At 38.9% G+C, this 27918-nt stretch overlaps 1 protein-coding gene across 1 annotated transcript; it reads right to left on the bottom strand.

Moving 5' to 3' along the window:
• On the bottom strand, positions 1-27918 carry LOC149458435 (regulator of G protein signaling 9-binding protein B-like). Its single transcript, XM_089682161.1, is given in 4 exon segments — positions 1-310; positions 313-591; positions 23362-23671; positions 27596-27918. Coding segments are annotated over 4 exon segments (756 nt in total). The 5' UTR covers positions 27692-27918; the 3' UTR covers positions 1-239.

Genomic DNA, 27918 nt, shown 5'->3' with positions numbered 1-27918 from the left:
TTTGTTGCCATGGGATAAGAACTTTTTATTTTCTTAATTTATTTTTCTTTATTGTAGCTGGACTCCTGTATTGCTATCTAGACACCTGTAATGTAGTCACTGTCTAACATTTTTAAATATATATTCAGTTCATTACAATTCATACACATAAATGTAAATGAATCCATTATGTGATTGTAATCATAAAAAGAGTAGTAAATCAAAACAAAGCAACACTAACTAGGAATATTATATCACATTTACAGCACAGAAGAAAATGTGACAGCTACTGGTGCTGTACCATACAAAATCAAAGACACAGTAAACTGCAGCCATTACAGCATTTGCCAGTTTCTTTTTCATCCACTGAGAGCAAAGCTGTGGATGAGGCATCATTGCTGTCAACCTCATCATTCATATTTGCTGTTGCTTCTACAGTCCATCTTAGGACGTTGACTTTTAGCTCCATGTCAGTGATCATCTGGTCCACCTTGAAAATTTCATTTTCTAGCTCCGTGTGTTCCAGCTTGTCTTTGTTATTTGTTGAAGGTGACTCGTTGTACGTAATGTTCTGGACACTCAGTGCTCTGGAGGCAATAGCTGAGGTATTTCCTGGAAACACAAAAGGTACTTTAGAACAAGAAGACTGTTTTTAAAGCACAATAGATCTAGCATGGATATCTTAGCTAATAGTAAATGTAGACTGCAAAGTAGAGATAACTTAACTGTTTTCAATTTAGTGATGTAAAAAAAAAAATCTTTGCAACATAAGTCACTTAAAGTGTACAGCAAAATGTTTTATTTACTTGGGTAGGGTAGAGTGGGGAAGGTAGAGTAGAGGAATCCGGGGTAGACTGGGGAATCCCTGTCATGTTTTTATTGCTGTGTCCCTGCTGTGAAGGTTTACCCCTCTCTTTGTCCTGATGACCATCATCACTGAAAGAGAAAATGTATGGAAATCCACAATTTTACAGTTGTCTCCAGAACAGCAATAGCAAAATCTTTTAGTGAGGACGACTGTCCATGAGGGAATTTCCCTTACTTAGTAGACATTTCCTCTTACTTCTTTTTCTGACTCCACAATAGAAAATGAACGGCCACAAACAATATTAAATAAACGTACTGTTTCGTTAAGCTTTTTAAACTGGATTCCATCACTTTCACTAGTAACGCATAACATATAATTTTATGATTGGCCCATTACCCTCAAAATACTCAGAACCAAAGATGAGAAAAATTTAAACAATTCTGTGTATTTGGTAAAAACAAATTTTTTCACCAGGAAGGCAAAATCTTTTATTGAATGAAAAATAAAGCATAAGTTTACAGTACAAAACAATGGGTTGTATGAAGGTTAGACAGGAATGGTTACAAACAACCAAACTAAGAAAAGATCAACACGATGACAATATAAGTAGAATAGCAAACATGACATAGAAATAGAAACCTGTACAGAATATATTTCTGCCTGTTGCAGGGGAAAAGTAGCCAGTCAGCATATCCCTTTATGGAGAGAACATGTCTACCTCAGGAAAGGTACTATGTGTGAGTAACACATGCATCTATACAAGAAATAAACAGATAAAAAAATAAATGTACAGTCTAGATGCCAAACCTATCCCATCTAGGTGCAGGTATCTGCAGATTGCAACCAACAATCCCATATTTTATTATATTTGCTGGGACAGCCTAAATTAACATATAACATTTTCAAATGTAGAGCGTTGTTAAAGTCTGCCATCCACTCCTCAAATGTAGGAGGGAGCGCCTGCATCCAATGGCGGCTACCAATTTCCTAGCACTAAACAAAGTTTCATGTAAAAGTGTAGTCAAGTACCTATCAGCTTCTGAATAGGGTTAAAGGGGAACCCATGCGGTCATGTAAAAACTGGATTACCTGGGTCCAAAATCCATTTATCCGTGGGCATTACCATATCAAATGAGCAAACGTGCCCGGGAATGCATGGCATTTAGGACAATAAGAATCCCTATCAGTTCTAAATTGTGTAAGTCAAGATATGGTGAGATATGCCCTATGCACAATGTAGAGTTGGGTAAGATGGTCAGGTATCTTAGGTGAAACCTTTTTGCAGTTGTCTAGGACTTCCTCCCATTCCTCATCAATAGCTCCAATGTCTGTTACCCATCGGGATTAGAGAGAGTAGGCCAGATCAGAGACAATTGGGGTGAGGAGAAGGTCATACAGAGAAGAGATCAGTTTGCGGGGTTCTTAACACATCCAGTAAAGATAGTGAGGTGAGGGCTGGGATTCCATTAATGAATTGAGACATTAGGGCATGTCATCAAATTATTAATTTTAACCATTTGCTGACCAGCACTAGTATATTTACTGCTGGCCGGGAACATGAGCAGGCACAGTGATGTACCTGTATGTCATCCTGCTCATCTGCACTGACACACACCCCTGGGGCATGCATAGGTGTGATCCTGTGACCACAGTGCTCGCTGACCAATCGTAGCGATCACATGATAACATGTAAACAAAACTTTTATGAATGGCAGCCATTCATAACGGCTTACTTACTATTGTGATTGATCACATAGTGCAAGGCCATATACAGCGGCCTTGTACCATGTGATAGCTGTAGCCAATTACAACATCACAATAGTAAGCAAGCTGTCATGAATGAAAGCCATTCATGACAGTTAAAACGATTGCTTATAACAGTGATCATTACAGTAACAGTATGTTAAAAAAATAAATTAATTTAATTTCCTTATTTTCCAAAAAAGCTCTGACAAAAAATTATAACTTCAAAAAACTCACCGTGCCTCTTAGTGAATACCTTGGACTGTGTACTTTCCAAAAAGGGGTCATTTGGGGGTATTTATACTTTCCTGGCATTCTAAGGCCTCAAGAAATTAGAGACAGCCGGTACATCAGGATTAATTATATATATATATATATATATATATATATATATATATATATATATATATATATATATATATATATACATACACACTTACTATAGTCTGTAGACTTTATAACTTTCACACAGACTAAATAATATACACTGATTTGAGTTTATTTTTACCAAAAAAATGTAGCAGGTTACATTTTGGCCTACATTTATGAAAAAAGATTACTTGTTTGCAAAAATGTATAACTTTATAAACTGAGAAAAATTAGTTTTTTTTTTTAATTTTCTGTATTTTTCATTTATATAATGAAAAATAAAAAACCCAATGGTGATTAAATGCCACCAAAAGAAAGCTCTATTTGCTTGAAAAAAATATATAAATGTAATTTGAGTACTGTGTTGAATGACCGAGCAATTGCCAGTTAAAGTAGCACAGTGCTGAATAGCGAATAAAAAATGCCCTGGTCATGAAGGGGGTAAAACTTTCCAGAGGTCAAGTGGTTAAACACAAGTGATTACCAAATGTCATGCACTGTACATGTTGAGTCCCACATGCGATATGTCAGAATCCCCTGGGATACTGTAGGCCAACGTTGCCTTTTTAAAGAAATCTAATGTACATTAGTCAAACAGTATGTAAGATATAAGAAACTGCAGGATCTGTTTGTATACTGTGAATGATTTTGTATGGGTATGCGGTACAGGTAATTGCAAAAGCAGAACCTCAGAAAGTTAGTAGGTAAAAAGTCAGATGGCTCACACCATTTTACTCAGTTTTCAACTGTTCCCAGTTGTGACTCTATAGACACATTTATTTATGATAGCTGATAGACTGACGCTTTAACAGTAAATGTGTGTTATGGGTCATAAAGATCTTTTGAAGGTTAGATCATGTCAACACAGCAATCAGAAATTTAATGTATCATTAACTTTGGTGCTCACTGCAAAGATAAAATACAGTGCTGATAATACGCACTAGGACAGTCCCCTGTTGTGTTATGTAATGGGGGCAGAAGCACACATCTTCTTATTGCTGGAACAGGAAAACGCCTTCCTTTGTTCTTTTCCCATAGAGACATGTGTAACAGCTTGAAAGTCTTCAGTTATTAAATTAACAGAATGTGTTTTTGTATTCAGAAATACAAAACCTATTTAAGCAGGTATTGCAATGGATATTTGAATTTATGTGCAGTGGTAGAGGGTTAATTGTTGCCAGTGGAGGCTATCAAATACAGCAAGGATTATTTTAGCACTTACATTGTGGCATATAAAATTATAATTGAGCATATCACTGGTTTCCAATGATTACACTCAAGGTATTTTTCAATGGACCTACACCAATAGACATGTACAGTTTTTAAAGACTGATTATATTTGGTAAATAAAAAAAGTATGATCTCAAATCAAATTTCATCCTGCATAACCTGACTGTTAATTTCATGTTTATTCTTGCAGATGATTGTAAAACTAGGGAAGGAGACTAGTCTCCTGACTGCCTTTCTGTATAAAGAATAGTGGTTCCTGAGTATGGCATTTTACTTTAAAACATTATAATGTTAGACCTAAAAATGTGTAAATGGGTAGGACCAATTCCTTTCAATTCATATTCAAGTATGGTTCATAATGCTTGGTAACAGTATTAAAAAAGGCATTCAAGAGAGCAGTCCCTAAGGGCCAGTTCATAGCACAGAAACAGAGTCCGGATCCGTTTCTGCATGCACGTTTTTGATGCGCTCCAGTGCGTTTTCCCCATCTTTCTTTTTTCTTCTTAACCACTTGCCTACAGGGAACTTTCACCCCCTTCCTGCCCAGGCCAAGTATGAGCTTTCAGCGCTATCACACTTTGAATGACAATTGCGCGGTCAACACTGTACCCATATGAATTGTTTAGCATTTTTTTGAGACAGATAAAGCTTTATTTTGGTGGTATTTATTCACCACTGGGATTTTTATTTTTTTTGCTATATACAGTTATGTTCAAAATAATAGCAGTGTGTTGAAAAAAAGTGAATAAAATCCTTCTAATAGCTTTTATTTCCATACACACAAATGCATTGGGAACACTACACATTATATTCCAAATCAAAACATGAAGAAAAATATATCAAATTTGTGTTGTTCCTCTAAAAAAAAAGTGAAGAAAAGTGAATATTAGACTGTTGAAAAAAATAGCAGTGTTTGTATTCTTCTTTACAAACTCAAACATTCACTATATAAACTGAAAAATGTTTGAAGATTTTGCTTTCCTTTGAATCACTTAATATTTAGTTGTATAAGCACTGTTTCTGAGAACTGCTGTACATCTGTGTTGCATGGAGTCAACCAACTTCTGGCACCTGTGAACAGGTATTCCAGCCCAGGATGATTGGACTACATTCCACAGTTCTTCTCTATTTCTTGGTTTTTGCCTCAGAAACTGCATTTTTGATGTCACCCCACAAGTTTTCTATTGGATTAAGATCCGGGGATTGGGCTGACCACTCCATAACGTCAATCTTGTTGGTCTGGAACCAAGATGTTGCAAGTTTACTGGTGTGTTTGGGATCGTTGTCTTGTTGGAACACCAATTTAAAGGGCATTTCCTCTTCAGCATAAGGCAGCATGACCTCTTCAAGTATTCTGATGTATTCAAACTGATCCATGATCCCTGGTATGCTATGAATAGGCCCAACACCGTAGTATGAGAAACATCCCCATATCATGATGCTTGCGCAACCATGCTTCACTGTCTTCACAGTGTACTGTGGCTTGAATTCAGTTTTTGGGGGTCGTCTGACAAACGGTCTCCGGCCACTAGACCCAAAAAGAACAATCTTACTTTCATCAGTCCACAAAATGTCTCTTTAGGCCAGTCAATGTGCCCTTTGGCAAATTGTAACCTCTTCAGCACATGTCGTTTTTTTCAACAGTGGGACTTTTCAGGGGCTTCTTGCAGATAGCTTGGCTTCACATAGGCGTCTTCTAATTGTAACAGTACTCACAGGTAACTTTAGACCTTCTTTCATCTTCCTGGAGCTGATTGTTGGCTGAGTCCTTGCCATTTTGGTTATTCTTCTATCCATTTGAATGGCAGTTTTTCGCTTTCTTCCACGTCTTTCAGGTTTTGGTTGCCATATTAAAGCATTTGCGATCATTTTAGCTGAGCAGCCTATTATTTTCTGTACTTCTTTATATGTTTTCCCCTCTCCAATCAACTTTTTAATCAAGGTACGCTGTTCTTCTGAACAATGTCTGGAACAACCCATTTTTCTCAGAATTTCAGAGAGAAATGCAATTGTAACCAGCATGTACAACATTTTGCTGCCTTCCTTCTTTAAATAAGGGCAATAATTGCCACCTGTTTTTCAAAGAATGAATGACCTCACTAATAGAACTCCACACTGCTATTATTTTAAACATGCGCTTTTCGATTAGTGATTCAATTACACAGAATCAGCAGCATGCATGTCATGACTGTTGGGTCTGTTGGATTTCTATTACTCTATTGCACCTGCTAGTAAATTATTTGCCATGTAGAAATATCATTTCTACCAAAAACAGTGATTGATCAGGTTAGTGATGTCTGGCTGCTATTATTTTGAACACAACTATAAATGAAAAAGTCCAAAAATTGTGAAAAAGTGTTTTTCTTATAAAATTTTACAAATAATCTTTCTTCATAAATCGTGGCCAAAATTTATTCAGTTATCTTTTTAGCAAAATAAATTACCCAAATTAGTTTATAACCAAAAATTATAATTTTTAAAAATGTTTTTTTACTTTTTTTTATATTTTTTTTTTTTTTTACATACTGTCACCCTAGCAGTACAGTGTCACCATGGTGACACTGTACTACTTGTGTGGGGTTATGAAGATTTTTTTTTTTTCCACACTGATTGCTTTTACACCCATAAAGGCTGTAAAAGCAATTATTTCTCCTTCTCTCTGGCTGCATTCTTGTAACCATTGTGATTGGTCATAGCTTGTCACATTGTACAAGGCTGTTGTGAATAGCCTTGTACCATGTGACCTCTGTGATCATTCACAGATTTCACTAGTAGTAAGCCATGATGTCAGAAGTGATATCTTGCTTACTACTCTTCATGTGATCACTGATTGGCCAATTAGTGATCACATGACCGGGACCTCGCACAGAGGTCCCGTACAACGATCGGTGTTCCACTGTGGGCAGGGAGCGCACACAAGCAGGGTGCGGGGAGGCCGTTTATAAATGGCCACCTGCCCCTGCACTGCCACCGTCTGGCCGTTTACATACAACGGCCGGATGGGAAGTGGTTAAATAGTGACATGCATTCTAGGTATATTCCAGTGTGTTTTTATGCATTTTGCCATGTTCCGGTACAGTTCAGTGCAGAAAAAATGCAGCATGTTCTACTTTTTTTTTCTGCACTGGAACTGACTGCACTGGTGTGAACTAGGCTATTGGAACTCATATAACTCACTGTCCATACATTTTTGGTGCAGAAAAAAAACACACTGGACTATATCTAGTGTGAACTGGCCCTCAAACAAATATACCAATTCAATGACTGCTGTATGATTGGTTCATATATAGTGTTCATATGTGAAAAATATAAAATAAACAATGTTTGTCAGATCCAGAGGATTTCAGAGTGTCTGCAGCACCAGGTAACCCAGCTCTCCAGTCTTAAGGAATATAACAGTTGACCATGTTGGATAGTTTTGACCAATCACTTGTTTCCACTAGGATACGTCAGAGACCGAGGTGGCTGGTTGATTGCACACCACTACCTCTCTTTCACTGACAATGCCTGTGTCCCTTTCTGTTAAAAGAGTATATCTGCAGTCAGATCATGTCCTTACATCCAATCACCTTGTAAAGTTTTTTTCTCTTTAAAAGAGAAGTATGGTTTTCAGTAAAAAAAAAAAAATTATATTCACCTAGGTGAATGCAGCATCAGTCCCTGCCAAGAACTGAGCGACCAAAAACGGCTGATCACTGTGCTCAGGCTGCTGAGAGCCGGTGACTGTCAGTCACTGGCTCTCTGCTCTGCTCCTCCAGCGCTTACTGGAGTTCCAAGCTGTGGAAGGGGCAGGGGTGGGTATCTTTTCAGAGCCTAGACTGGTTCTGTGACGTCAGCCGGCTTTAGCCTGCTGTCGGTTGAAAACAGATCACAGGAGTGCAGATCGAACAGCACTCTTGTGATCCATAGGAGAAGTACAGACAAAAAAGCTTTGGCTATACTTCTCCTTTATATAGTACGAAAATCTTACTATTTAAAAGAGTATCTGTGCATTGGAAGCTGTGTGAAAGAAAAGGAAACAAAGGCCAAAGCACTAGTCACCAGTATCATCTATAGGCCTTCAGCAATTGATTATATCTTGCATGGTGCCTCTTTTGTAGGCAGCCATCTGGCAGAGGCAGAGCTTTGGTTAATAATGTCAGAGCTGCTCCCTTGAGGACAGGTAGGGGAGTGTTCAAGAAGCAGCAAGAGAGATGCAGAAAGCACAGATCAATAGAATTAATGAAGCAGAAGCAGAGAGATCCTTGCACTGCAGACTGTGAGCATCAACTTACTCTCCAGCAAGGAGAACAGTGAGCAGCACAAAAGGAACATAACCAAATCTTTTCAGACTAGCAGTCACAGGCACAGTTCCTAACGCTGCATGACACGACAGAACAGGTAGTGCACTGCTGTTTTACAGGGTAAATTGTAGAAAATCTTTCTACATACTGCTTAGCAGAATTAATAAAAAATGTATGTTTCCCATAAGATAGCAAATCTGCACTTTTTAAGGTAAGGACCACTTTACATACATTTTTTTCTTCTATTTTAATTATTTTTTATACATTAGATAAAAATAACCATTTATTGTTTATATTAGGAGACTCTAATACTAATTAGTAATTACTAATTCGTTAATACTCAGTGCTGTAAAAGTATATTTAAAAAGTGAATGTCTTTGTGACCTGTTTACAGAGAATAACTTGTCACATTGCTAAATGGCAATTTGAGCATGTGTTTTGTAGAAGTTTATCAAAGTTTTTAATTATTTGCATTCCTCACATCTCAGTTTGGTACATACTAGTAACTTTTGTCATTTGTTTCCAATTAATTTGTTTGTATGACCCATGCTTGAGGACAAAGCTTTCAAATCTTTCTTCAATGACTTGGACAGTATAACATTATGAAAGCGGATAACTATCAGGGGTAAGGTGCATAAGTTTACAGGGTCACTATGAAGGTGAAAGAAGATTAGATCTAAATACTTTGTAAGATAAATAGCTTGATATGTTCAGTGAGTTTGTATGTAGTAAAGGGTGCTGAATGTTCCTGTAGATAAAGCAAAAAGTTGATATCCTTCAAGGCCCCATTTTTTAAACAAGGAACTTTGCTTATGTATAACGTAGAATAAATCTACCCAAAGCAGATACATTCTGTCTTCGGTGGATGATCCTGGATTTGATCATATGCTTGCTTCTTATATCTCTAAGGAACCCTGCTGTAAAAATGATCCATCTCATATTCCTGGGTGTAAAAGAGATGTCTATTGTTGGTGTAAATTCTCTTTCTTTCTTTATTTTGCTCATTACTAAAAATTCTTTACTACATTTTGGAGCCTGTGACTAAAGCACTGGCATTTATTTGACATTTTTACCAGTCTATTTTTAGCTGATTTACTGAAATCACTAGTGTAGCAAACTTGCTCATCAGAGATGGACACGGAGTTCCCATTTTTTATTAGAGTATTCCTCAATCCTTTATTCCCTTCCCCCTCCCTTCCTGAGAGACACAGGGACAGATGTGTGTTTGTGTGTGTTAAAAGTGGCTGGCAGGCTAGAACAGCAGGAGGCCCAGAGCTACAAAGCCCCCCCCCATGGAGCCAGAGCCTGCTTGTCCCAAGGCCCCTGTAAACTCTCACCTCCTAACCAAGATAAGGTAGTTTTTCCCTGGACTTGAAGAAGTTGGAACCTCATAAACCCTACCAGCCAGGTGAGAGAAGTTAAATGAACATTCCTCAGGTCAGCTGTCACCTATGTTTCATATTATGGATTATGAAGCTGTCAGTTTTAATGCAGTGTCCATCCGACTATCCCGCCCAAAACAGGGTATTGGCCAGTTACTCAGAGCCACCCCCCCTGCTGGGGGACTTTAAAAGACAGGCTGGCAAGCCTAAAAAGCAAAGCTAAACACATCTCCTAATTTTCCATCGTAATAACGGGAGATCAAAGACCCTTTCACTCTACAACTGGGATTTGCTTACATCAAAGGCTTAAAATGGCAAGTAACTTAACCCTGTAACTTCTCCCTGTTATCTCTTTGCTGTGCTGTTTTATATATATATATATATATATATATATCTTAGTTACATCTTTCTTGTAAATATTTTATTGCACCTGTTTGACTCTTTTAGTAATAAATCTTTCTTTCTGAAAGTGTTAAGCTGTTCCTAAGTGCTTACTTGCAATTCACGAATTCCTGCCTTTGAAGAGACGCTACTGTTTGTTTTAATCTCTGTATAACGGGCCTATGGACTGTGTTATATAGACCATTATTTCAATCATTATAGTGTATATTTGATAGGGAGAGTTTCCCCTTTCTCTGACAAAAAGTGGTAGTGGCAGTGTGAAGGGTTAGTTGTGTAATTAACCCGACCCAGTAACAAGCGCATTCAGGCTGCAGGCACCGATTGTAGTCCATTAGCTGGAAAATCGCTGTGCAGGGTGCAGCTGGGTGTGGCCTTGTTAAGCGTGTCACACCGTGGGTTTAGATCGGCCGGTCCTTCGGTCACGAGTTTGGTGAGAAGGTCTGGAGTCTGACGCCACGATTGTGACGTATTGGTGGTCGCGGTCATGGGATTGTCGCATGTTGGTGGCGGCGATCCGGCGACCGTGACAACTAGTTGTTTACAGGGCTCAGTTGCTTAAGCCCAAATTTACATATGTAGCCTAATGAGTCAGAGAAGTGATTCTAGTTGCCAATAAAACATATTTGGATAATACTATAACTTGTACCATATTAAAAAGCCAGAGATAAAGTTAGGCGAAATAAAACATAGCAGCAGTGACAGTATAGAGTGCCATATAGAGTATGTTACAGTATGGCCATGAAGATAAGAGGTTTATGTGAGAAAGAAAAGGAAATGATCTCTGTACCAAGTAAACAGATAGTGTAGCAGAGAAATATGTCTCTATATTGCAATCTTAGTCTCCGATGCAAAGGGAAGAGAAAAGGATCTCAACAGCTCACAGGAAAATATCAATTTAAAGGTTTTCTTGCCCACTTGTATTCTTCAGTAGCAAAGTTTTTTTCCAGAAAATGATCTCTCACTGAGTTACAACAAACAGAAATTAAATAAGCTTCCTGACCAACAGTGTATAATTTCCTGCAAGTCAACATACCCTGGCCTGAAGGCAACAGCAGTGCCATATTTGTCTTAAGGCTCATTTACGTCTTGGTGTCAAAAATCTAAATTGACCTTCTTTTTGTAATGCAATGCATCACTATGCTTGACTGGGTTTTGTGACAAGCTTTTGGGTATGCCCCTTTTTTCTAATGTCCAAGGAATATTGTTTGGACCTTGGAAGAAGGGGATATACTCTGAAAACTTTGGATTCAAAATGTAACTGTTGGTGTAAAAAAAAGTATTACAGACAGTACTCACCTGTGTTGATGCACTAATACAGCTACAGTCAGCTGGGTTTTTAGAATTTTTGTGGCCACCTTTAGTAACTGAACCAGAAAAACATAAAGTAGTCTTCTAAATTGAATGACTGATTAAGCATGAAACTATATCTTGGGGGCGCAGAAAGAATGGTATATTTCTGGTAATACTGGGATTTACATGGCCTTCTTCTTTAGCAAAGGAACTAGAAAAGCTCAACACAATCTCACAGTAAGAATACTATTACTTATTTGGGAGTCTTTCACTTTCTAGATTGGTATGCCATGACTTATGAAATTTGGATGGCCATTGTCTTTAATAAGTGAAACAGAGAAACCTAAAGTAATCTCAATATCTGGCTTACTAAACACATAAACACTATATTGTAGGAAATTAGTAAAATCTATTTGGGGGTCCATTTGGTGACTGCCTATGTAATTTGCAAGCACAGACACAAAGGTTCCTGTACATCATGTGACAAGGAGCATGGAGGTCAACCTGCTGGCTACAAAAGAATTTAACTACCATTTGTAACGTTGCATGTTCAATAGACTAAAATTAAATGTACATTTTATGGTTTATGTTCATTATCTCCCTTTTTCTCAAGGTATAACAACTTTAAACCTGGAATGTCTAAAACTTTAAAGATAATCATCGTATATAGAAACCTCAGAAATTCCAACAGAGTCGTTCTTGAGTCCATCATCATCATGTTTTAGGTAAGCACACCAATTTTTTACTAAATTGAGCCTAGAAATTAGTCATGGACTCCTACCTTTTAAAGACTGACAATTTTTTTCTTTGTATCCCAAAAAGGATGGCCATCACCAGGTCACGGTGGCAAGCTGACCACAACACAGAAATGGTCCTTCACCATTTAACAGTGTTGGTTGTGGCCATCCACATTTAATAAAACGTGCATCAAAAGAAAAGTGTAAAATTGGTTTAAAGTCTGATAAAAAAAAGTACTGGTTGAGGTAGGATCATTTCCTAGTCAGCTAAAAAATATGCCTGAAAAACATTCTGCTATTTTTAACTCTGCAATAAATATAATGTTAGGTTTGTTTATCAGTGACCAGGAGACTGAACAGGCATGTTTAGAGGAGACATTATATGGTGACGCAGGGAGACATAGGAGTGTGACTAATTCAAAATGAAACAAACCTTCATGTTCAGTAATGCCTCAAACAACTGCAAAAACCATGTACGGACATGTCTTCTTAAAGCACTGCTTATACGATATAAATTTTATTTTATTTTTTATGCCTTCCACACCTGCAGAATCTGCAATTTCTTCCCAAGATGTGTTTTCCACATATGTAGAATATGTAAATTCATGGTTAAATAAGCAATTGCCTTCTGTTCAGAATCCGTTGATGGAGTCCTTCAGATACATTTTCTACATCTGCAGAATCATTATCCATATCTTCTGATATGCCCTTTACATCTAAGTCTAAACCACTTTTGGTACCAGACCCTTTGTCTAGTACAGCTACTAAATTATACTTTATGAAAGCGTACCCATAGCCATAGATGCAACTAATGTATTACCTATCGAAGGGCATAAAGTCTACCTTTGTTCTGTGCCAGGTGTGCAATTCAAAGTAAATTACCTTTTTGTTTTCAAAAGCCAAGAATTGTTTTGCTCAAGTTGTATAGTCTTCAGTACTAACAGATGAAGTCAGTTCATTATTAGCTGGGAATGTGAAAAAGTACATGTGTACACAAATACATATCTCTGTGCAGGCAAAGCATCGATATTGAAACTATAATCAATGTTAACCACTTGCCCTCCAGAGGATTTACCCCCCTTTCTGACCAGGTCATTTTTTGCGTTACAGCGCTGTGTTACTTTAACTGACAATTGCGCGGTCATACAGTGCTGCAGCCAAGTTAAATTAATGTTCTTTTTTCCTCACGATTTGAGCTTTCTTTTGGTGGTATTTGATCAACACTGCATTTTTTATTTTTTGCTCTATATAAAAAAGACAGCAATTTTGAGAAAAAAAACAATATTTTTGACTTTTTGATATTAAACATGTCCAGTAAAAAATTGAAACAATCAAAGTTTGCCATAAGTTTAGGCCAAAATGTATTCTGCTCCATGTTTTTGCTAAAAAAAAATCTGAATATGTGTAAATTAATTGGTTAATGTGAAAGTTATACCTTTTACAAATGGAAGTATATATACTGGGATCTTAATTTTTTTATTTTTACTATTAATGGCGGCAATCAGCGACTGATAGCAGGATTGTGGGACTGTGGCGGGCATTCTGACACTTGGGGGAACTGACTTGGTATCACTGACATCCCCAGTGACACCCATACAGTGATCAGTGCTAATAAAAAGCACTGACACTGTACTAATGGCACTGGGCAGGAAGGGGTTAACATCTGGGGCAATCAAAGGGTTAACCGTGTGCTGGATGTGTTTTACTATGGGGCTGTGCCTGTGTGCTTCACTGTAAGCACACCGCTTTGCATGGCTGTGCCCTGCACAGCCATGCAAAGCAGTGTGCACAAGTTGACAGGGAGGAGAACTGTTTTGGTTACTAACAGTTCCCCCCCCCCCCCCCCCCCCGTCGGAGATCAAGTAATCACCAGCCGGGACCCAATGATTGACAGTCACGGCCGCGAATGGTGGCACGCCCCCTACCTGGAAATGCGAAATCAAGTATATATACGTGATTTTTCGCACCCATGCTGCCTTGTAGCAGTATATCTGCTATAGGGTGGACAGGAAGCGGTTAACCTGAGAAGAAAGCAAAAGTACATGAAAACTCAATCAAAATTATGTAAATATTCTTGAACTTCATAGCATAGTTAACACTTTCCACAAACGTGTACAAGAAGTTGAGGCCCTGTGTAAGAAAAAAGGCACATAATGCCACAAGCAGAGGAAGAAGTGGTCTGATAACAGTCATTTGATTCCTATAAGGCTACGTTCACACTAGCTTTGTCAGCAGGCATCAGACAGGCATTTGGGAAGCATTTTTAACGCTTTTCAAACGCCTATGCAAATTCTGCACATGGCAGAACACAGTACTGTTCACATTGAAGCGTTAGCGTCGCGACAAAACTGACGCCTTGTGTCAAATCAGGAGGAGTTGAAGCCTCTCATTCAAATCTATGGTGTCACTCCTCAAATGCCTGGCAGGCGTTTGCGGTGTGGTTGCGGAGCGTTAATACCATTTAACTTCATTATAGGCATTTGTGGTGCGGTTTTAACACTTGGCAAACGCCTATCAACTGCCTAAAAACCACGTATAGGGTGTTTGGGGAGCGTTTGACGATCGTTAGACAGGCATTTGGGAAGCATTTTTAACGCCTGTCAAATGCTATAGGGGCGTTTGGCAAGAGATAGAAATGAAGCTAAGTGTGAACGAGCCCTAATGGGCAACGTGGTGAAAAAGCAAATAACTCAGAATGTTAGAAAAGCTTTCAAATTCAGTGTGAAAATGGAAAGTAGACATGATACCTATTTAAAGAACAATGCAGCATAATTATGCTATACTGTATCTCAAAGAGGGAAGGAGAAGCATTACTCTTCATGTAATGTTGGTAACATAACTGGAGAAAGCATGCTTGGTATTCTGAAAAAGAAGTTCTCCTTGAGTATTGTTAACATTATTGGCAGCTTATTTGATGGTGCTGTGATCGAAGTTGGAGCTATAATGGAGTACAGGCCCACAATAAAAGAATGCCATGCAATTCTATGTATACGTAGTGCTGGACTAATTCGGTGATTAGTGATGTTACAAAGTGTGCCACTCTAGTGAAATCATTAATTGTATATTATTTAACTGTAATGCTTGCAAACCAATCTCCTGAATCAGCTAAATGTGACAGTAGAGCTGTGATTGGGGCCGAATATCTGCTTCATGGCTTGGGCATGATATGAAATATTTCCTATCACATCCCTGTTTATGCAAAAATATATTACTTGTTTACGTGGATTAGATATTTCACAGGCAGGGCAAATAGGAGACATTCTCAAACACCAATTTAGGGTGCTCATAGGTACCATTTCAAAGCCAGTTACAAGGGTGGAATCATTTGTCACAAAGGCAAGCAGTACCCTTCTGGATCATTTGTGAATTCTGCAATCGAAGGCCATGAAAAAATAATTCCTGGAGAATTGTTACAGAATGAACCCTTTTCTAACCCTCGTGAGTGGTTTCAACGTTTCAAGTGTTTTATGTAGTCACTGATCAGGTGCCAAACAACCTAAAAGAAAAATTCTCCAAAAATAAAACCGTTCTCTCTAATATGGTCTAGTTTGACCCCAGACAATATAGTCAGGGCAAACAAAGTGACATGCCAGCAGAAGCTTTGCTAACTGTATCACAGTTGGCTGATGTTTATACTGTTCAACTCAAAGTTACCATAGCGCGTCCGGTGAGTGCGCATTCCTTCTATTTTCTGATGAGCACAATCACCTACCAGGATTCGCAGGATTTTATATATTATCATATAGATGTACTATTTGGATTTGGCATAATTATTTTATTATAGCGCTGCACTTTATACGTTTTGTTTACTGTGGGTTTTATTTGGTTGCCTTTTGTGCACAGCTGCTAATTTATCTTTTTTAGTGCGCTCACATATTATCCACTTTTTACAGTTCTCTATAATATGGTCTAGTTTGACCCCAGACAGTATAGTCAGGGCAAACAAAGTGACATGCCAGCAGAAGCTTTGCTAACTGTATCACAGTTGGCTGATGTTTATACTGTTCAACTCAAAGTTGAACTTCTTACTTTCATAGAAAATTATACAGTTCTAAGGAAACTATACCCTCCTGAAGATTTTCTTGATGGTATATAGCATGTGAGAACTTGTACAGTACTTCTTACTCTTGCATGCTCTCAAGTGTCTTATGAAAGTTTTTCTCGAAGTTAGAAATTAATTAAAAAAGGATTAAGGTCTTTGGATGATTGGACAGGTTCTTCTATGTACAATTGTGCTCAAAAGTTTGCATACCCTGGCAGGAATTGTGAAATTTTGGCATTGATACTGAAAGTATGAATGATCATGCCAAAAAAATGTTTGTTTTTTATTGAAGGATAGTGATCATATGAAGCTGTATATTATCACATAGTTGTTTGGCTCCTTTTTTAAATCGTAATAACAGCAATCACTCAAATGGCCCGGATCAAAAGTTTACATACACTGGAATGTTTGGCCTTGGTACAGACACGCACAGGTTAAAATGGCAATTAAAGGTTATTTTCCCACATCTGTGGCTTTTAAAATTGCAATTAACATCTGTGTATAATTAATCAAAGAGTTTGTTAGCTCTCACATGGATGCACTGAGCAAGCTAGGTACTGAGCTATGGGAAGCAGAAAAGAACTGTCAAAAGACCTGTGAAACAAGGTAATGGTAAGGTCAAAGATATCAAAAGCCTTGCATATTAAAGTCAGTACTGTTCAATCACCTATTATGAGGTGGAAGATTCAGGGATCTCTTGATACCATGCCAATGTCAGGTAGACCAAGAAAGATTTCAGCCACAACTGCCAGAAGAATTGTTCGGGATAGAAAGAAAAACCCACATGTAACCTTACTAAAAATACATGCTGCTCCGGAAAGAGTGCAGTTGTTTCAAGGAGCACAATACAACTATACTTGAACAAAAATGGGTTGCATGGTCTGGTTGCCAGAATGAAGCCTTTACTGTGCCGATACCACAAAAAAGCCCAATATGCCCAACAACACCTCGACATGCCTCACAGCTTCTGACACACTGTAATCTTGAGTGACGAGACCAAAATAGAGATTTATGGCCACAACCAAAAGTTCTATGTTTGAGAGGGGTCCACAAGGTCTATAGCAACAAGAATACCATCCCCACTGTGAAGCATGGTGGAATCTTGTGAAAATTGATGGCAAGAAGAATGCAGCATGCTATCAGAAAATACTGGCAGACAATTTGCATTCTTTTGCATGAAAGCTGCACATGGGACACTCTTGGACTTTTCAGCACAACAATGACCCCTAGCACAAGGCCAAGTTGATTCTCCAGTAGTTACAGCAGAAAAAAGTGAAGGTTCTGGAGTGGTTATCACAGTCTCCTGACCTTAATATCATTGAGCCACTCTGGGGAGATCTCAAACATGCAGTTCATGCAAGAATACCAAAGACTTCGCATTACCTGGAGGCATTTTGGCAAGATGAATGGGCAGCTTCACCACCTGCTACAATTCAGGGCCTCATAGACAACTATTACAAAAAACTGTAAGCTGCCATTGATGCTAAAGGGGGCAATACACAGTATTAAAGTGTTACTAAACCCACAACAGTAAAATCAGTCTGTATATGCAGTAAAGCATGCTTGTTATTCTAACTGTGGAACCGAGGGGGTTAATCCTCTGCATTGTGTAAAAAGGCTGTTTGATCCAGACTTCTCTGATCCTTCCCTTCTTACAGTGCCCCCTCTTACCTCCTGATAAGACACATTGTGTGGAGACACTCTGCACATGCTCAGTTTGGTGTGTATTGCTAATGAATTTTTTTTTTCTTGGGAGAGTGCATGTGATTAGCACAGGGCCAGTAAGCACTGCCCAGACAGAGGTCAGGGGTTCTACATCCCCCTAGAGCAGAAAGAAAACACCTCCTACAAGCTTTAACATATGCTTGACTGGACAATGATAGAAGTCACAAGACTGCTTTAACTGCTGACGAGAAAAGGTATTTAGCAGTTTATATTTACTAAAATATTTGCATTTCCATGTTCTGTGTACTGTGGGAGACCAGATATAGTGAATGCAGGGTCCTGGGTTTGGTAACACTTTAAGAACTAAGAGTATGCAGACTTTCGAACAGGGGTCATTTCATTTGTTTATTTGTTGCCATGTTTTGTTTTATGATTGTGCCATTCTGTTATGTTCTACAGTTGAATATGAATCCCATAAGGAAAAAATGAAATTTTAACTTTAAAAATGGGACATACTACTACCAATTCTTCAAGGGTATGCAAATTTTGAGCACAATTGTGTGTGTGTGTGTATGTGTATATGTATGTATGTATGTATGTATGTATGTGTGTATATATATATATATATATGTATATGTATATATATATATATATATATATATATATATATATATATACATACACACAGTATATATCATAAATATAGGCATAAAGGCAAGTCCTTTTACATTTTTGGATATATACTGTGCAGTAGTTATATATTCCTAATTAGGTATTTCATATATGCAAATAATCAATATCCAGTTGCTCCAAGTCAGTTCAAACGCAATAAAATCATACTAACAGTGAAACATGAAACAACCAGGTGCACTATAGCAGGGGTTAAAATTTCGAGTCCAGATCTACTAGCTGGTCACAAAACTTACTCTACCAGTTGCCCCACCCAACCTTGCCCAGGTCCGCCCCCAACCCCGCCCCTTAAAGCTTATGAAATTACATTTTTCTTTAGAATTAAGAGTCCAAAATATAAAACTGTACACAGCAATGTATATCCCAGCTCCCCTGTACTCCATTATAGTGATATGACATGTATACAGTAATGTATATCCCAGCTCCCCTGTACTCCATTATAGTGATATGAAATGTATACAGTAATGTATATCCCAGCTCCCCTGTACTCCATTATAGTGATATGACATGTATACAGTAATGTATATCCCAGCTCCCCTGTACTCCATTATAGTGATATGTCATGTATACAGTAATGTATATCCCAGCTCCCCTGTACTCCATTATAGTGATATGACATGTACACAGTAATGTATATCCCAGCTCCCCTGTACTCCATTATAGTGATATGACATGTATACAGTAATGTATATCCCAGCTCCCCTGTACTCCATTATAGTGATATGACATGTACACAGTAATGTATATCCCAGCTCCCCTGTACTCCATTATAGTGATATGACATGTATACAGTAATGTATATCCCCCTCCCCTGTACTCCATTATAGTGATATGACATGTATACAGTAATGTATATCCCAGCTCCCCTGTACTCCATTATAGTGATATGACATGTACACAGTAATGTATATCCCCCCTCCCCTGTACTCCATTATAGTGATATGACATGTACACAGTAATGTATATCCCAGCTCCCCTGTACTCCATTATAGTGATATGACATGTACACAGTAATGTATATCCCAGCTCCCCTGTACTCCATTATAGTGATATGACATGTACACAGTAATGTATATCCCAGCTCCCCTGTACTCCATTATAGTGATATGACATGTACACAGTAATGTATATCCCAGCTCCCCTGTACTCCATTATAGTGATATGATATGTACACAGTAATGTATATCCCAGCTCCCCTGTACTCCATTATAGTGATATGACATGTACACAGTAATGTATATCCCAGCTCCCCTGTACTCCATTATAGTGATATGACATGTATACAGTAATGTATATCCCAGCTCCCCTGTACTCCATTATAGTGATATGACATGTACACAGTAATGTATATCCCAGCTCCCCTGTACTCCATTATAATGATATGACATGTTGTATACAGTACTTACTCCTAGTCCCTCCGAGTCCCCCGCGGCAGTGGAGAGGGTGTCTCTTCTCAGTGGAGGAGAGCGGACCTCTCCTGCACCTGTCCCCTCAGCGTCGGTGCCGAAGAAGCCGGAAACCGGAAGTTGTAAACCGGAAGTTGTAAACCGGAACTCGGCTTCACAATGAGGCTTGGAGCGGAGGTGCAGTCGCTCCATGCTTCATCTGTGCTCGCTGCTAGCCACTCGCACAGAGAGGAATTTCTCCTTGCATTTGGCGAGCGGGCGAGCGGCTTTTTCAAGCCCTGCACTATAGTATGCTAATTTGCAGGATGACTAATAAATTGATGGTAATTTGTGCAGTCCCTCTGGGAGCCCTCTCCGACCTATCCCTCCATACAGGGAAGACTGATAGCAGTCATTGGCTTCTGCTGCTATGAGTTAGCAGGTGACAGAGCTGAGTCGCACTGTGTGTGTCAATAAATGCACACGGTGCAGCTCAAGATCGAGCCCGCATGAAGCACCCCCCAGCTAGTGGTTCAAGTGGGGATTACCTTCCCTGGGAAAAGGCAGTCCAAACAGCAGGTTTTTTCTTAAAATTCTGACTTGTAGTCAGTTTTATTTAGGGGATTGCACATAAAACAAACAAAGTAAAACAGAAAATAAATCCTTGCCATCCAGGCACTAACTAAACAGGACAGAGTCATCTCTAACAGGTGAAGGGCTTCTCCCCATCACCAACAAAAAAATACAAGTGTTTTGCAAACCTTTTCCTTACAGAGCAATTTCCACATGTAGCTCCCTGAGTCCTAGGCCAGAGCAACCTCTTGTTCCAGCTCTTCCTTATTTATCTCACCTACTGCTGGTCACAAGTGGAAAGCAAAATCTGGTTCGCATCTCACTCTGCCAAGGTGACCTAGAAAATCCCAGCTGGATTCCACCTTAGGCTGCTTTCACACTGGTTCACCTCAAAAATGCTTGAAAAATGACTAGCATTTTTGGAGCATTTTTGAGCCATTTTTGAAGCATTTTTCAAGCGGAAAAGTAAAGAAAACATACTGGACTGTTGCTGGGTGTCTCTGAAAATATCAGTTGAGCTTGTCCCCTTTACAATAGTATGTACAGTATATTTGCTTCTAAAGAGTGCAGAGCAAAAGTTGTTTCCTTCTCGAATCAAGCTATAGAGAGGGGAAGTGAGGGGGATAATGCACTGAGGGGTAGTAAGGGGGGTATATCATGAACACTGCTGCCAGGCCCATCTACCTTACCAACCACTCAATGTCTGCTAACGCTCTCTGCCAATCCAGCCACTGGCTTCCAATTGCCAAGTGAATTAATTTCAAAATACTAGCAACAACATACAAATCTACAACTCTGCACCAAGCTACATCACCAATCTTGTCTCCAAATACCACCCAAACTACCCTCTCTGCCCCTCTCAAGATCTCCTGCTCTCTAGCTCCTTTATCTCCTCCTCCTCATGTTCATTTCCAGGACTTTTCCAGAGCCTCTCCCATTCTCAGAAACTCTCTCCCTCAATCTGTCTGGCTATCTCCTACTTTGGTTGCCTTTAGACGATCCGTGAAACCTCATTTCTTTAGGGAAGCCTATCAAACCTCCAGCTAACAACTGAAACTGACTTTTAACTCTTCCATCAGCTCACCCCCCACAGTTATAGCCTTTTGTACCATTTGCCCCGCCCTATTAGTTTGTAAGCTCTTATAAGCAGGGTCCTCCTAATCAGGGGTGGACTGACAACTCATGGGGCCCTCAGGCAATAGGGGACCATGGGGCCCCTGTGTCCTTGCCCAAACTCAAAAAGCCTATGAAAAAGGTACCAGGTTCATCTCATGGGGCCCCCTACTGACCCCGGGCCCTCGGTCAGTGCCCGAGTTTCCAAATGGTCAGTCCGCCCCTGCTCCTAATCCTTTTTATTTTTTTGTATTGGGGCTGTACTATTTCCATTTAGTTTGTAAAGTGTTGTGCAAACTGTTGGCACTATATAAATCCTGAATAATAAGTGCAAAATTTTAATCCTTTCAAATAGAAAATACAGCCCAATATTATTTACTCTATTATTGTTCCAATATGCAACTTGGCATCCCAAAGTAAAGCAAAACTATAGATATATACAAACTATCTAATGTATGGTCAGGGATACAGATTTGTTTGTAAACATATACTGTACATATTCAAATCATGAAAACTATTCAGCCGCAGAGAAATGTCTAGTAAGTAAAGCCCAGGGAACACATTATTGAAAATAAGCACTATTAAATTTACAACAAAATAATGGTTACTGTAATTGTATTGTACTACACATTGACTCACAATATCATTCATTCTAAAATTCTGCTTATAACAAATTTTATAACAGACTTTATGACTAAGTCCGATGACGAAACACGTAAAAGTGACGTCAGACACATGAGAACCGGAAGTGGGGTGGCGGCCATTTTACTAGTGGCAAAAGCACACCAAACAATCTGGAAACTGCAGATGATTGCTGAAAGGTCTGATATTACTGGACTATGCGGTTTTAAAGAGTGTATACTGTGAGTATACTGAATAAAGTTGTTACATGATACAGTGGCATTATTACACTATTATATTCCCCATATATTTTGGCAACTTGGTGGAGTATGGTGTAAGGAAGAGTATGGAGCTGACTTGCTGATGGATCCTGAGGACAGAAGGAGAGAGGGATAACCATAAGGATCCTATTTGGGGGCTATAGAAACTTCCATTGCTATTTGGATAAGGCATAATTATTTTATTGCTCTGGTAAGGGTATTTATTCCTTACTTTAATAGAAGTGAACACGGTTTTTCACTTGTGTGGCACAACGCATGATTCACTAATACACTTGCACTCTAATCAATGTAGAGGATTCACAAGTGTGTTCATTTGTGGAGTGCATTCATTTATAGTTTATTTTTGTAAAAGGATAATGCACTATGTATTTTTTCTTTTCTTTTTTGGTGATTTTGATCGTGCAAGCCTGTGGGAGGCTTGCATATTGAGATTACTGTGTGGATTCACATATGACAACTACAAACACTGGGGTTATAGTTTTGGACTTTGGAATTTTGGACATAATTTTGATTTTTGATTTTTTTTTAATTTGTATTATTTATATTGAGTGTCAATTTGTGATTATTAATTTAACAACTTCAAGGGTGAAGGTGGATTTTTGCTACTGAGGTATATTTATTTATATTTAGTATATTGCTAGTGGTTTGGAGTGGTATCTATAACAAATTGAGGCTATTAATGAAGTGATTTGAAATCTAATCTTGAGCATATAAAAGCACATTACATTTTTATCCTTCTATACATTGACACTATACATTTTCTCTTACCTGCAGCACCAGTCTGTATCGCTGGCTGATTGTTTGCGGAGAGGGGAACAGACTGGCCTAGCTCATAAACCTTACACATGTCATTGTGGAGAAGCTCCAAGCTACTGGAAAACTGGACCCACAGGCGCTCTAACTCCATGCGGTCTTCTTTGCTCAGTTGTTTATTCCGAAGAGCAGATGTCAGTTTGCTCCTGTTTCCTATTGCCAGCTCCTGGGCCTTCTCTCTGGTGCGTCTCAATTCATCACGAAGACGTTTACTGTCAGAGGAGCCTCCGACAGAGACTGCCAGGTGTCTGTAGCATGCCACCACCTTCCCATCAATACATAAAAAAAGAAGGAATATAAAATGATATCTTTTATACTTATAAAAAATAACAGTCATTCTTTGTGACATTTTCAAAAAAAATTTTGTAGAAAAAATATCTTCGCAATGCCTAGCTCTTGGGGAAGGAAGAGAAGAGCACACCTAAACAGTGACAAGGCCTATATGTGCTAGTATGATTCATATGGAGTAATTTTAGATATTGTGTGTGACCCCGCTATCTGCACCTCTTAGTAAGCCACTGTCCACCTTGGAGGTACCATTACCAAAGCTGGTTTAAACTCTGTGCCAACCTTATGCATTCGGGCAGCGTGAAGGGTGAGTGGTTCAAATATGCTCTGCCACTTTATTTTAAATGGAAAAAATACAGCATTTACTGAGTATAACATTAACATGAGTCATCAGTTTTATGAATAAATCAGGCAATTCCTATTTTTAAGTTCAGTAAGCCATCATGGAAAGTTCGCAACATTTGAAACAAAGAAAATCACCTTTTAGATGATGTATAACACATTCCAGACATTTATATTAAGGTGATGTTAAAGATGATTAAAAAAAAATAAAATAAGATAGAGGTTATACTTACCTGCTCTGCGCAATAAAATTGCACAGAGCAGTCCCCTACCTGTTCTTTGAGGGTCACCTCCTGGCACTATTCACTCCTTCCTATGGATGCCCCTAAAGCAAGCCATGCGCTATGGGGGCACTCATATAGGCACACTCCAGGCTGTGTGTGCTCTGTTCACAGACACACACAGCGCCTATAAGCCATGACCTCTTCTCCCTCCTTACAGGGGTTTTACTGACATCAGCAGGAGGCTATGACTCCGCTAGCCTCAGTGTCTCCTGTGAGGCCAGGAAGAAAGGAGAGCATTGTCTTGTATTGAGCTGTATTGTTGCTGTATTGTCTCCCGTTATATTGTAAAGCGCTGAGCAAACTATTGGCGCTATATAAATCCTGTATAATAATAATTGTTGAAGCGAGGACAGTGCTAGAGCAGTGAGCAGAGCGAGGTGTTTGGAGAGGGGATATTAAGTGGGGCATTTTTTACCTTTAATATGCTGCAAAAACAATAGTGATCAATCAATTTAAAATAAGTCCTGTTGTTTTGTGCCATGAAAATAATGAAAGATAAAAGGCAGTTTAAGCCCCATACCTGATAAGCATCTCTATTTTATTGAAAATATCTGTTCTTGATAATCACTATTTGTTCCAACAAATAAAAGACTGTTGACATTTGTACCTTTTTTATTAGTACAGTTCATTTTTTTGCCATTTTGAGCCAGACTAACAATTTAATGTCTTGATCCTGTGGGCACCAAGAGATATCATCATCCAAGACTTTACAGAGGTAGAAGTAACTGAAAGTGTTGGAAAACCTTGTTTGATCACCTTTGTTTACCAACGATAAGCGAATGCAGGATGTATCTACAGCACAATTTCCTCTTCTTTCTCTACAGGCTACAAGTGTTATGCAACTGTATACATTTAGGGGCCTGAAAGCCATTGCTCGCCTTGACAGTGATTGGATCATGTTTGCATGACTGCTTATACTTTATTGTTTATGGCAGCCCTATAGAAGAACTCCTTGAATAATACATTTTTAAAATATACATTGGATCAGCATGGTTACCTGTAATTATCAATATGTCATATCCAGAAGGCTGCAGGAAAGTCTCAAAATTACATACAGCAAGCATTTGCTTGCTCTGGGGAAGCTAAAACATTTCCCCTCTAGTACAGTCAAGATGAAGAGTCGCTTGCTTGGCACCTCATGCATTCAGAAAACATGTTGTATTCATTTCAATTGATACAAGGTGTCTTCTGATTGGACCAGGGTAGATCGTAATGTCATTAGCCCCTTCTCTCCACCTCTTCCAATCAAAGAAAGCATTGTAATCATTAAAACTAATAGAAGACGTTTTCTGAAAAGAGCTAGCAGCTCTCTGTCTTCACTGTACCAGAAGGGAAGTAGCTCCAGCACTGCCGAAATCGGAAAGCGCTTCCTTATACGTTGCACAGAGTACTACGATGATTTTGAGACTCACCTGAAGCCCTTCGTATGTAATATATTGATAATTACAGCTATCCAAGCTGGCCCAATGTAAATTTAAAAAAGATAGACAGATTTCAGCTTTAAATCTTTCTAAAACACAGATCAATGTAAACACACTCCAAGAGATAGACAAACAAAACCAGCGCTCCAATCTTCATGCAAACCAAGGAATTGCCAAAATGCCAATCGAAGAGGTGCTGCCTTTCTGAGATTGGGAAATCTGGCCACTGGTAAATGAAAACAAACAAGGGCGCACTCTCATCGTGCATTACCGTGGTATACCATGTAATTTATTAGATAAAAAAGGATGTATACTCACAAACCAACATGATTATAGGCAGTATGGGTGATCCACAAAGACAGTCACAATACAACTGTGTCTAATGATGCGGATAAGCTGACGTGTTTTGGGGGCTGAACCCCCTTCCTCAGAGCTCTGAGGAGTATTGTGACTGTCTTTGTGGATCACCCATACTGCCTATAATCATGTTGGTTTGTCAGTATACATCCTTTTTATCTAATAAATTGCATGGTATACCACGGTAATGCACGATGAGAGTGTGCCCTTGTTTGTTTTCATTTACAGATCAATGTAAGCATCTATTGCATACTTACCAACATTTCCCCATGTCAAAGTTAGCCCTGCCCACAGTCCACCTTAGGCCTGCCCAGTGACTGGGAGATTCTGCACAGTAACCAGATTGTCCCATCCAGACCTTGCCCACTTACTGAAAAGGCCTGTCCAAACCCTGTCTCTAATTATGCAGGGACCTCCCCCTTGCAGACCCCAATCACCATAATGAATGCCTTTTTTGAGATACTGTGCATGTGCCCTAACATAAAGGGGAACGTTTGGGAGCAAAAATTGCAAACAGACAGGACTTTGAATGGAGAGGAGGCATAGCATATCTCTTCTGCATTAAAGATTCTTACCTGCCTGTATGCCTTCTACACTGAGCTGTGCACGTACATGTGAGAGGGTAACGTCATCTCAGCCTGGCCACTGAAAATGGCAGAAAATTGGTACCCAGGAGCCGACTGGTCGGAGATGTCCATGGCCGGTGTGGAGCTGAGGGACATGGCAGTGCTGTAGAGAATAGAGCTGAGTATAGTTCTGCTTTAAAAAGGATGACAGTGAGATCCTGGGACATTGTCTAGGACACAGCATCGTCGGGACTGGAGACCAAAATGCGGCACTGTCATGGCTACTTTTGGACAGTTGACATTTACAGTATGTTCCTGAATAGCAAGAAAAGTCAGCCCTTTATTAAATACAATAAAGCATGTGTTGCTGAAGCATTTGTGGATATATATATATATATATATATATATATATATATATATATATATATAGCGACAGTCACATAATGTAGTGATAAATTGATTTTGTCACTCAGTAAAATCAAAGCAAAAAAGAGCAAATATATGTCTGTGCTGGTAGCATATTCTTATACTTCATGCAGTGAAACTGATGCTCCTCACAGTCTTACACCTACACACATAATCCTACTATATCTATTCTTATCCTACTACACTCTCCTCTTCCATGGATCCCATTTAGTATGCAGCACATATCCTTGTAATGACCTTCAGCAGTAGACATAGCACAACTAACAGAATACAAAATGGCTGCACAATATTCTAGAAATGTATCAGAATCAAGCAGAACGATTTATAGAGGTGGCTTGAATGTGAATATGAAGAACAAGTACAATAATTAAAACAAGAAAAATGCACTGTATTAGCTGTATTTAATATGGCTTGCAAAAAGTCAGCTGCAGCTGAATTTACAGCACATTGCTCTTAGTAAATATGACCTTAGTATTAGTAAGAAGTAACAGATAAGAATATGTACCTTAGTCAGTGCTTCCACCACTGCGGAGCATTCTTCTCTGACTTTCAGGGAGTTTATGCATGCTTCATTGCCTACCTTGTTATTTTGGATAGGCATTTGGGCTCCTTTTTTCCTGGGAAGCCTCCAAAATTAGGATCTCTGCAGTCTATCAAGTTGCATGTTGTTCTTGATCTTCAGTACTTGAGTTTGCCATGTTTAGCATTTGAAGAAATTCTAAATCACTCTTTAGTCCATTGAAGAGAATGATTTAGTAAATGTTCACCAATAAAACACAGAAAAAAAAACGTAGAGGAAGCTTTCCTGTATTCACCACCAAAACAAGC

This window comes from Staurois parvus, unplaced genomic scaffold (assembly GCF_062004578.1).
Source record: "Staurois parvus isolate SC_StPar_1 unplaced genomic scaffold, SC_StPar_1.0 ptg000287l, whole genome shotgun sequence".
NCBI lineage: Eukaryota > Metazoa > Chordata > Amphibia > Anura > Ranidae > Staurois > Staurois parvus.
The sequence above is the reverse complement of the archived record's forward strand: the minus strand, read 5'-3'. Positions and strand labels throughout refer to the sequence as shown.